The sequence below is a fragment of the Suricata suricatta genome, chromosome 5, assembly GCF_006229205.1.
Source record: "Suricata suricatta isolate VVHF042 chromosome 5, meerkat_22Aug2017_6uvM2_HiC, whole genome shotgun sequence".
NCBI lineage: Eukaryota > Metazoa > Chordata > Mammalia > Carnivora > Herpestidae > Suricata > Suricata suricatta.
Window position 1 is genome coordinate 55,195,465 of NC_043704.1, and position 12,208 is coordinate 55,207,672.

Genomic DNA, 12,208 nt, shown 5'->3' on the forward strand with positions numbered 1-12,208 from the left:
CCTTCAGCACCTACTATTATGCCCAAAATATAGTAGTTATCCATCCCATTTTTGTTGTATTTGTATTCCATGTGCATACTAAATCGCATCTGCCTAAACCAAGTGGTCAGAAATATGAACGAAGGGGGCACTTCCAGATCGGCAGCACCTTCTGTAGGGCTCGTGGATTGCTGAATGGTTTCCAAGCGTCAAATGAATAGGTAGTTTAAAATCTGTCACACTCTATCTGAAATAAAATACCCAGTCATGAGCATAAGTATAGGCTAACATTTAATGACTCATGAAGCCCAGGAAGCATAAGAGAAATCAGGTCATATGCAAAGGAAATACATCAGTGAAACCAAGAAAAATGTAATAAACTCTGGCTACAATTTTCAGTCTCTGTGTGTTATGTAGAATCATTATTGAAATTTATGGTTGTGGAAAACTGGCCAGTTTCAGTTTCAGCATGGTTGAGTCAGGGACATTTCCTGTTATCAATAGGAAGCTGCTATACAATTAAATGGATCAATGATGCAGTGAACTGAATTAGTTGTTTTTTTTTTTTTTTGTAGCAAGTAATTGGGCTAGTTGTGCATTCTTCGTTTTTTTTTTCAGTTGTACAAGCATGATCTTTGAATCTATCGTGAGGGAGGATGCTTGGGCTGCTTTAGCCTATTGATTTAAGAGGCAGTAAAAGGAACTGGGTTTAGTTAGAAAGGCAGTAAAGTTACATCAATAAAATGGTAGAGGGGATGCACATTTGACACACTGAGTGGCTTTATGGAGACTTAGTGATTTTTTAGAACAATTTACAAATCTGATCTAATTCAATTAGTACTATAATAATCTACCTTAAAATATGGTGGAACATTCTGTTATATATTTACTGAATTTGGTTCTGGTCTACAGAACATTATAATACTGCCTATCAGTGGTGTACTGGTAAACTGGCTTTTTGTTTTGTTTTTGTCTTCTTAAAGCCTTAATTTTTAGTGTTTTCCTATTTCCATGGTGTAAATACTCCCATTACGTGCTGGATTTAAGCTACCAACAGTTTAACAACTGCTCTCAAAGTTTCTGAATATCTGACAATCAGCTCTAAGGAATTAGTACACCATTGCAAACTATGTAGTATAGGAGAGCCTGCTAAAGGTTTTAAATCATGCAATTTTAGGACTAGAATCATTCAGATTATTCTAGTCCTATTCCTAACTTTCCAAGAAAAAAAGTACTGACACTGAGGATAAGTGATGTCCTACAAGTCATGCAGAATGTTACTAGCAGACTTGTGGTTGAAATCAATGTGTCTGGATTCCCCATCCAGTATCCTATGCAAAAGCCTTTATATAGGGACTAGAGAAAAACTGTCATTGGGCATGAATGGAAGTGTGACTGTATAGTTGCTTTGGGATTCAGATGGGAAGCATATATGACAGGAACTGTGAACACGAAGTTCCCATAGAGCTGCTCCAAGTGCACTGAGAACTATTTTGGAAACTGAGGTCTCTAATCTTGGTTTGAAAATGGGCAGGCCAACTTAACCTTTTTGGACATTGGTTGGATTATTTTTTTTAAGTGGCAGTTTTTAATATTAGTATGTCTCAAACTCTAATATCTTTTAAATAATCTAAGGTACCTATTAAAAATCATCCCAGGTAGGGCTAATGTTAAGATAGTCTACAGGTCAAACTTTAAGAAACACTAGTTTAGGGACACCTGGGTGGCTCAGTTGGTTAAACATCAGGTTTTGGCTCAAGTCATGATCTCATAGCTCATGAGTTTGAGCTCTGCATTGGGCTCTCCCTTCTCAGTACAGAGACTACTTTGAATCCTCTGCCTCCCTCTCTATCTGCCCCTCCCCAGCTTGCACGTGCAATCTCTCTCAAAAATAAACATTAAAAAAACAACACTAGTTTAGATCTCTTTTAGAGAGCTCTTCAGATCCAAGATGCTTTAATTGTGTACTGTAGGCAGGGACAATTTCTGCAGTGAGAGCTCCACAAAGTAGTTCTTCGATTAGCTGCATCAGAGTCATATGAGGAGCCTTGTCTTTTTCTGTTTCTTTAAAATGTTTATTTTTGAGAAAGAGAGAGGGCACAGGGATAGAGAGAAAGGGAGTCAGAGGATCTGAAGCTGACAGCACAGAGCCTCACCTGAGGCTCGAACTCATGAACCATGAGATCAGAACCTAAGCTGAAGTTGGGTGAGTAACCAACTGAACCATCCAGGCACCCCTCAGAATCATCTGAGGAGCTTTCTAATTGTTGTAGGTTAACAAACCTGAGTAAAATGGAAAATCATTAACTGGCTGTTTTGGATTCTGTAAATTGCTTTGTGAATGCATCTCCCCATTCACTGTTCTGACAAATTGTGTGGTAACTGCTAAAACATTGAGATAAAAGCCTATGTAGCTCCCTGTTAAAGTTATCAGAAGGTGCTAACCACCTTGTCTCGCTTCTGTAACTTCGCCTGCTTTCTAAGCAGATAACTTAGATTCTGTTAAGCAACCCCACCCCTTTCTAAGACCTGGCAAAGACAGAGTTAACTGGAGAGAAATCACTTAGTCACTGTCTCGCGGTATCTTAGATGTCTAACTATGATTGGTCATTTTAAAGGGACAAAATTGAGGTGGTGGGTTCCCGCCAAAGCTGGCATTTGTGTATTACGATATAATTGGCTACCATGGAATGCTATGGATTGTGATTGGTTAACTAAATAATGACATATTCTGTCCATATAATCTCACTGCCGCCTTTGTTCACAGCCATTCTCTGCTCCTTAACACCAGGGAGGTCAGGTTTGGTCCTGCCGTAATTAAAATCTTGTCTCGCTTCTATTTGGCGTTGGTGATCTTTTTGTCATCAACTCTGCAACACTAATATATCTGACTTCTCAGTCCCACCCAAGAACTATCAAAGAACTATCAAGTAAGATTGAGAGGTAAGAGGGGTGAGAAAAACACATTTTTTTTTAAAGTTTGATTTTGATCCAGAGTTAGAAATTTCAGAGGTTGCTAGCCCAGAGACTGTTTTACAGGGTAAGAAAGTGGTAACTGGCTGTAACTGCTGACCCATAGAGATGGGGCTGTGCACAGGAACTTGGAGCCTACCCAGAAGCATCTCAAGTAAGGGATGGGAAGGGGCAGGTGATGGATTCTGGGGTTCTATCTGATGGGCAACTGGAAATTGTCCTTGTAGTACTAAGCAGTATAAGGACAAAGTATGGTGAACCCCAACACAGTCCTGAAATAAGGTGCTGATGGTGAGTCAGCGAATCTCAAGTTTGAACTTTGCATGTCTATATCAAATACACACAATTATGTAAATCTATGCTTGAGACCCGTTATTTAGGACACATTTAGATGAGCATGGTTCTTGTTCTCCTGTCTCCTGTATTTTAAAAAAGTCTTGTCAAAACAAATAAACAAACTAGTGAATCCAAACTTGTTTTTACTCTGTAAAATGCCATGTCTCCTTTTAAAATATAAAGTTTTAAGATTTAGACTTGGTTGTTAGGCACATTGTTTTGAGGAAGGTAAAGCTATGATAATGGTTACTATTTGACCACAAAATACAGCAGTACATTCTAACTACTATAATTACATAGTTATTAAAGACTGCTTTAAAGGAAAAACAAAAAGGTGTTTTGGCCAGCATAGAAGAGTTTTAAGAAGAAAAGCATTTGATCATGTAATCCTAGGTTCTCTATAAAGTCCCCTGAATTGTCAAAGTCAACTGACATTGAAAGAGCATTGCTGCATGTTGTCATACATACAGGAGAGTTATGAACCAGGTGAGATGGGTCTCCGCATCTTCCTAACAAAAGGTTGAAAATAATCTTAAATTTGTACACTGATTTTCACGTGCTCATTTACCTAAATCTGCATTCTCTAAGAATGTTCTTGGATGAAAAGGTGATTACATATTTAAAGAAAATAATGGAACTGTATTTGCTCTTGGCAGATTCATAACGCAGATGAGAAGTTCTAAACAAAATTAAACTTGTTTTTAACATTTTCAAATTTACTGGTTACAGAAATTTGTTTTTGTGTAAGGCTCATGGGAAATGCTGACCTAGATAAACTAGAGGGCAGGAGAAAAAAACTTCCATGCAACTGTCAAAAACTTTTTCCTATGAATCAATGATTATAAAGATATAAGACATGATCAGTGGGCCATATAATTTTATTGGGAAGGTCATATTATTTTAACAATTTGATTTTCTATTTGATTCAGAGGGAGGCTAACTTCTATGTAGACATATCATTTCCAAGGACCATCATTTCTTAAGCTTTATATTTTGAAATAATTTCAACTTTATAGAAAATTGGTAAAAAAATACAATGAAAAGGGGTTAATATCCAAAATATATAAAGACCTTAAACAACTCAACATTGAAATAATCTTATTAAAAATGGGCAAAGGACCCAAGTAGACATTTTTCCAAAGGAGACATACAGATGGCCAAAAAACACCAGAAGAGATGCTTAACATCACTAATCACCAAAGAAATGCAAATAAGATAGATACCATCTTACACCTGTCAGAATGGCTAAAACTAAAAATTCATGAAGTAACAAGTGTAGGTGAGGATGTGGAGAAAAAGGAATACTCATGTACTGTTGGTAGGAATGCAAACTGGTGCAGGCCCACTGTGGAAAACAGTATGGAGGGTCCTCAAAAAAAAAACAACAACAAACAGAATTACCATATGACTCAGTAATTCTACTACTGGGTATTCACCCAAAGACTAGGAAAACACTAATTCAAAAAGATATATAATGGGGCACCTGGGTGACTCAGTAGTTGTGTGTCCAACTCTTGATTTCAGCTCAGGTCATCATCTCAAGGTCATAGGATCAAGCCCTGTGTTGGGCTCCATACTTAGCATGGAGCCTGCTTGAGAGTTTCTCTGTCTCTCTGTCTGTCTCTCTCTCTGTCTCTCTCTCTGTCTCTTTCTCTCTCTCTCTCTCCCGACCTCATAAAAAGATATATGAATCCTTATGTTTACTGCAATACTGTTTACAATAGGCAAGATCTGGAAGCAACCCGGTATCCATAGTTAAATGAATGGATAAATAAGATGTAGAGTCTATATCATATCTATACACACACACACAAAGTGGAATATTAGTCATTAAAAAAGAATGAGATCTTGCCATTTGCAACAACATGGATGGATGTAGAGGGTATTATGCAAAATGAAATAAATCAGATAGAGAAAGACAAATAACTAGGATTCCACTCATATATGGAATTTAAGAAACAACAACAAAACAAATGAGCAAAGAAGAGACTGACTAAAAAACAGGCTCTTAAATGCGGAGAACAAACTGGTGGTTGTCGGGGGGACAGAGAGAGACTGGACAGGTGAAATAGATAAATGGGATCAAGAGTACATTTATCTCCACGAGCACTGAGTAATGTATAGAATTGTTGAATCATTATATTATACACCTGAAACTAATATACTATGTTTTAAGTATTTCAGTAAAAATACTAAAATAAAAATACCGCCTAAGAAATACAATGAATTTCTTTATGCCCTTCCCTCAGACTTCCAAATGTTAAAAATTCACCCATTTTCTTTATCACTCTCCTTCTATTGATGTATACGTGAATATACAAAAGCACACATACATTTACTTTTTTTTCTCTGAATCATTTGAGAGTAAGTTGCTGATATGATGCTCCTTTACCTCCAAATACTTGTATATATTGGTAAAAACAAGGATATTCCCTTACATAACCATTATACAAATATAAAAAAAATAACATTAATACTATTCTCTAATCTACAGAGTTTATTCAAATTTTACCTGTCTCAATAATGTTCTTTTCTAACAACAACAACAAAATGTTTTTCCTGGTCCAGGGTCCAAACTGGAATCGTTTGTTGGCATAGTATGTCTCTTTCATCTCTAATTTGGAGCAGTTCCTCAGTCTTTCTTGTTTTTCATGAACTTATAATTTTTGAAGAATATAGGCCATTTAGTACGATGTCCCCCCACTGGATTCCTCTGATGCTTCCTCATGATTAGATTCAAGTTATGCATTTTCAGAAGGAAGCACTAAGTGTGTGCCCTTTCCAGGAGACACCTGGTCCTGGTGTCTATTCCACTACTACTGATGTTAACTTTTGATCACTTAAAATGGTGTCTGCCAGGGTTTTTCTTTTGTAACATTACCATTTTTTCTCTTCATGGAATAGTTTGAGACTCTGCAGATATTCAGATTCTCATTAAACTTTTACCTAGTAGTTTTAGCATTTGTCAACTTAAATAAAGAGGTAAACTGAGGCAAACTCAAACTACCAGAAATTGAGTTTATTCAGGAATAGCAGAGGAACTACAATTCAGGACACATATGCAAGCTACAGGTGAATTTGATGAGAGTTCAGGCAGGGCTATATTTTTGAACGGGGAGTGCACAGTGGGGAAGGCCAGAATCTGAGCAGTAAGTTCATTGGCTTAAGGATGGGGAGAGACTCTTGGCATATGTTCATTGCTCAGGAGATAAGACTGGGTCTTCTAAATTTTTTAATGTTTATTCATTTTTGAGAAAGAGAGAGAGATGGACAGAGCAGGAGCATGAGCATGGGAGGGGCAGAGAAAGAAGGAGACACAGAATGCGAAGCAGGTTCCAGGCTCTGAGCTTTTGGTACAGAGCCCAATGTGGGGCTTGAATTCACAAACCATGAGATCATGACCTGAGCCAAAGTTGGACACTTAACCAACTGAGCCACCCAGGCACCCCAAATCTGGGTCTTCTATAAATCAGGCATTTAGGAGAAATCAGTCTCTTAGTTCTTAAATTATGTTCTGAGGGTGCATAAGTGAGAGTCCCATTTCATACCCTCTGGTTTTTGTTTGTTTAATTATTGACAGTGCATGTGCATAAGTAGGGGGGGGGAGGAGAGAGAGAGAAAGAGCAAGATAGAGAATCCCAAGCAGGCTCCATGCTATCAGTGCAGAGTTCAACATTGGGGGCTCGATTTCACCATGAGCCAATACCAAGAGTCAGAAATTTAACTGACTGAGCCATCCAGATGCCCCCTTTTGGTTCCACTTTAGATTGAAATCCTGTTACATATCCCTTTGATGATTCTTGCCTGAAGCAATTACTATAGTAATCGCCAGATGGCAATTTCTAAATGCACTATTCTTTTTACATTAGCTATCATTCTATTGTAAGGAAAACCTGTCTTCTATTGATTCACTTATTTTGTCAACATTAGAAATAAAATACCCAGTTATAATATAGAAAAATGAGTTTATTTGGAAATAGCAGAGGCATTGGGACATGCAAGCTATGGTGAACCACAGGCAAATCTGAAAAGAAGGAAAAGCTGGATTTTATTAGGTTTTAGGAGGAAGCTGGGGAGGTTGTTTTGAACAAAAGTTCATTGCAAAGGGCAAGAGTTTAGTTTCTCACTGGCGTATGCAATGGTTAGTGCTTTGTTGCTGGGATAGGGAGGGATCTTCTTTTTTTTTTTTTCCTTTTCTTAAAAGCAGAAAATGAAATTCCTGTGTGAAAAAATGTCTTTCCTTGTCAAGAGAATTCTTATCTTCCTTCTCTCTGCTGTTACGCAGGCTGCGACAAGTGGGGTGCATGAGAGCTCTCCCCTTCAGGGCTTTCTGGGTCCATTTTAAGTGGTTTCCTTCATTCATTTTCATAATTTCTCTCTGAATGGACTCATGATTTCTTGTTTTATTCTGTGGGCTAGAGTTCATTACTATCATTATTTAATGTTCAGTTGTCCCAGATTGGCTGGTGGGACACCCCTCAATCTGTGTCCTTTAGCCATTTTCCCATTATTATTTGAGGCCTTCTTTACTTTCTGGCAGAAGGAGATATTCCTGGCTCATATTGTGCTTTCCCTGCCCTGGTCCAGGAATCATAGTTTTCCTAGGAAGTCTGTTTTTGTTTTCAGCAGAAAATTTAAAAACCAAGATCTGTGAGGCATTCTGTTTCTGAGCTGTCACTGATTGTAGGCCCTCTTAGAGAGAGAAATAGTAAATACATGCATATATGTATATACTTGTTTCTATATATTTAATATATTTCTGTTAATTTGTGTGTATTAAAAAATCATGAATCCATACTAATGCTTCCAACTCCAATCCAATACCACAGGGCAAAAACAAACAAACAAACATTATTTACAGTAACTATCTCAGAATTGTGTAAAAACTCATAGACTTGAAGTCATTAAATTTGCCATGTTGTACAACAGGAATCACGAGACATTCTTGAACGGGGTAATGCCAGTCATCCACCCATTCCTTTATTAACTTGTGCTCTGTGTGCTAGGTCCTTGGGTAGAATTATGGAAATGAAAAAGACTTTCTCCCTATCCTCAAGCAAATCAGTCTATTAGAAAGGGTAGAAGAAAATAGAAAATTACAATGCAATACAATAAATTCTGTATTAGAGGTATTCAGTATTCTAGGGAATGGGGGGTGGGGGTAACAGCTCAAATTGAGTAAACTGGATTATTTCAGAGAAGAAAATAAAAATAGGTTTCTCACACTACTTATTGGAAGAGTTCTTAGATTACTGCCTCTTTACACAGAGTGAAGAGTGTACTTTGCCTCTGAGCAAAAGTACATTTTATGGAGAGCTCTGATTTATCCAGAAGGGTTCTCTGCATTGACTGAATTCATCAAAAAACCGTGCAGCCATGACAATACCTATGCAAATAAGTTCCAAGGGACTCAGTGTGAGCTTGTGGGACCAAAGTTTGGGCTTCCCTCTTTTTTTCTAGCCCCCGCCCCCAATAAATATAGAATAAGGGAAGGAAAATTTTGGAGTTTTTCAAACTGCCTATTATCCCAAACTAAATAAACTGACTTATTTGCCTTTGTATTGATTATCACCCTCTTGAGTCACAGAATATACATACTTATTTTATCTAAACTTAAACTCAAGAAGAGTATGAAGGAAAGAAAAAGATTTGCGTGTGTGTTATCTACAAAGTAAACAGTAAGACAAAAAATTGGGGGGACAAAATATTAGGATAAAAATAGAGAAAGGGATTTTATTATTTTTATTGTCCTATACAAATAAGTATTCTTATCAAAATTCACCACAAGATTTTCTTTTCTTCCTTTTGAAACATAAATGCAGGCTATCTTCTGGTTTGTGCTCTCCTCCCCAGTTTCCCCCAGGTATTAAGTCTGGTCATGCTAATATTGCTTATTTTGGCAATTTAGCTGTCCTAGACTATAATGTTCCTCAGTAACACGTGTAAGGATAATTCACCGACACTGGGAGGCTGATCTTCACATGTCTTGCTGTCTCCCGTTATGATTCTTTAATACAGCTGATATCACAGAAAAAACTAGAACTGAGACATGAATATGCCTTTTTGTCACTATAGAGTCAACCATGACTGAAATGTTTATTGATTTATTAGGTAGCCTTAGATCAGAGAAGATATAAAATCATCTTAGTCATGAAATACTCATGATAGATAATAAACTTCAAATGTTAATCAGTACACTGAAGTTTTCTCATATGCTTTTTAAAAGAAGTATAATTTTAGGTAACCCTAAAGCTGAGGCAAGGGTGGTCTGGGTTCGTAAATAGAACCCACAGCCATCGTTAGCTGCTGCTGGGCACAGAAGCACTTGTGGTCACTGCAGAGGTGGACCAAACGGAAGGTGCCAGGCTTGTGTCAAAGGTCCATGTGGTGACAGCAGCAGCCGCACTACAGAAGGCATGGATTGTGGACACTGGCCTGCACAAGGAACAGTAAGAAAAACATGCCACCAGGTGGGGGCTTTAACATGTAATGATTAGAGAGAGCTTCTTTCAAAGTGAGAGTTTTTAATCACTTTATTAAATACTATATTCAATTTAAAGGCTTTAACCATCCATCATCACCATGATACAAAAGGTATGTGTATGTATGTAAAAAAATACCCACTGAACATGCTTTAAGAGGTATAATTATGTTTTGAAAATCTATGCAAAGTGAAATATACTTTGATATAAAAAAACAACTAATCAGAAGCATGAAAAACAGTATGCTTTAATAAGAGCCTACTGCAGATTCTGGAATGATTGTCGCATGCATGTCCCTAGTCATGTTGGACTTCTCTTTCAGTTTCGATTGGAGTAATGTGTGTTCCACAACACCAATTCTGATGTCCATCTGAACGGTTTCTTGCTTCAGCTTTGTTAAACTCTGTTTAATCTTCACCAAGGGAGCTACAGAATGAAAATAACATGCAGTAAAAATGTATCGGTGTATTACAGTATCAGTGTATTACAGAATTGTATGAACATTTTCCTCACTTTGTCGTAAGCCAAAAACGGGGTTAAAGACCCAGCCAACAACGTACTGACATTCACACGGTTTTCCAGTGGTATTTTAAACACCTGAGATTTTTAGGATGGGAAATGATGCAGCCTTTGATGTGCTGAGGCTGAATTTCCTTTCCTTTCTAGGGGAAGAGTTGTTAAAAGGGTATTTGAGGATGTCTATCAATATTTTTTATGGGCTAGAATATTTGTCTGAAGGAAAGCAGATACAACAGGAGAAAAAAGGAAGAAACAATTGCCTGTGAGATATAGGTAAAGGGCTCATTCAAATACAGCAAAATCTTCATATATCCCATTGAAGGAACCCTCAGTATATACCATTAGAGCTCTAGAAAATCCTTCCTGAGCACAGAAGGGCCTTAGGCAATCACCCAGGGCCATGTCAGAGTCACTAGCTCACGATGGAGCATGATTACTAGAGGATTATTAATTCTTCTCTATTTGACCCCTGCCCAGTCAGGTCTACTGGGGGGAGAGGAAGAAAAACAAAGGTCGTCCCATCCCTGCCACTGTGCCATGTGGGCATGCACTTAGTGCTCTTTTGCACATTAAATGGAATAATAAAGCTTATTTGATGAAAACAGAAAATATTATTTTCTAAAAACTGGAATAACAAAGTATATATTTAAATATTTCCCAATTGTATCTCTGAATCAATGCAATTTCAATCAAAAAATCTTAAATGAGAGTAAAAAAATGGTGACTCTTCTCAGCGGATTTACAAGGAAAACCGTGAACTGATTCTCAGACACCATCTCTGCACCACGTACCTACCTCTCTTCAAATTCACTTTAAAAAGCAAACTCCCTATTTGCTAACACCATTTTGCTAAACAGGTTACTTGAAGACATAATTCTCCTCTTGCTCATCTTCCCTGTAAGAGGAGTGTGCACTCACCGCCATCAGTCATGCTGCTGCCTTTTTCTTCCATTTCTTGCTTTACCTTTTCTAGCTCTTCTGTAACCTTTAATTGAAAAAAAAGTTTTTGTAGGCTCTGAATTTTAATAAATTCTCCAAAATTACTGAATGGGGTATTAAGAACATTTAGATACAATACATCTGTAAAGGGATATAAAGATCTTAGGACTGTTCTGGACATAATTAGAATAATAAGATAAAATATGCAGACACACTAGGCTTTTTATCTTCTGAGAGTGCTCCTAACTTTAACTTTACCAAATGACGTTCTCAGGTGGTCACGTGACAATGCAGATGGTCTCAGTGGTTGTTTTAGGCCTCGAGCGCTCGCACGGAAAGCTTACCGTTATCTCCTTGCATCCTCCATGCCAGTCCTCAGGCATCAGTTACTAATTAAAACTGTATACACATCCTGAGAAGATTTTGGATTTCTGAGGTTTACTAGGTATCTTAATATTATAGTTTTATAAGAGAAGATGCCACTTTTTCCTCTATAGGATACTAAAAATAATGCTTAGACCATATGGCTGCATATAAAAATATTCTAACTGCTCTATCCAAACCAAGAACTCCAAGAGGCACCTCGTGCTGTCATTTGGCTCTTATCTGTACTCTACGTCATGCCCAAATTATACTACTATAACCGCTATTAACAAAATTCCGTTCTAGCACATTATCTTTAAAAAAAATAAAAAAAAATTTAAATGACTAGAACTAAGCCATAATTATTGTAACTTAGCAGGCTTTATTTTTATCATACTGGTGAGTAAAAACTTCCTTGGGAATAAAGTGCTCATCCAAGTAAAGCAAATTAATTTTTTTTAGGCACCTGCAATGTTACAACTGGGGATAACTACCTCCTGCAAAAGAACTAAATGGTTCCCTGGACTCCCTTCAAGTGTTAATTTACCTAACGTTAAGTGAGCACTTTACTTCTACATAGTGTTTTATTTGCTAGAAGCACCACAGAACTAGAGTCT

General features: G+C 37.3%; 1 protein-coding gene across 2 annotated transcripts in view; it reads right to left on the reverse strand.

Moving 5' to 3' along the window:
* Positions 1-9,803: 9,803 nt before the first annotated feature.
* Positions 9,804-12,208, reverse strand: part of IFT57 (intraflagellar transport 57) — a 54,526-nt gene continuing 52,121 nt past the window's right edge. For both annotated transcript variants that reach the window (XM_029939251.1, XM_029939250.1), the window contains 2 exons: positions 11,208-11,274; positions 9,804-10,196 (listed from right to left, as the gene is read on the reverse strand). In XM_029939251.1, the coding sequence (XP_029795111.1) occupies positions 10,018-10,196; positions 11,208-11,274 (246 nt within the window). In that variant the 3' untranslated portion in view covers positions 9,804-10,017. The remainder of the gene's footprint in view (positions 10,197-11,207; positions 11,275-12,208) is intronic.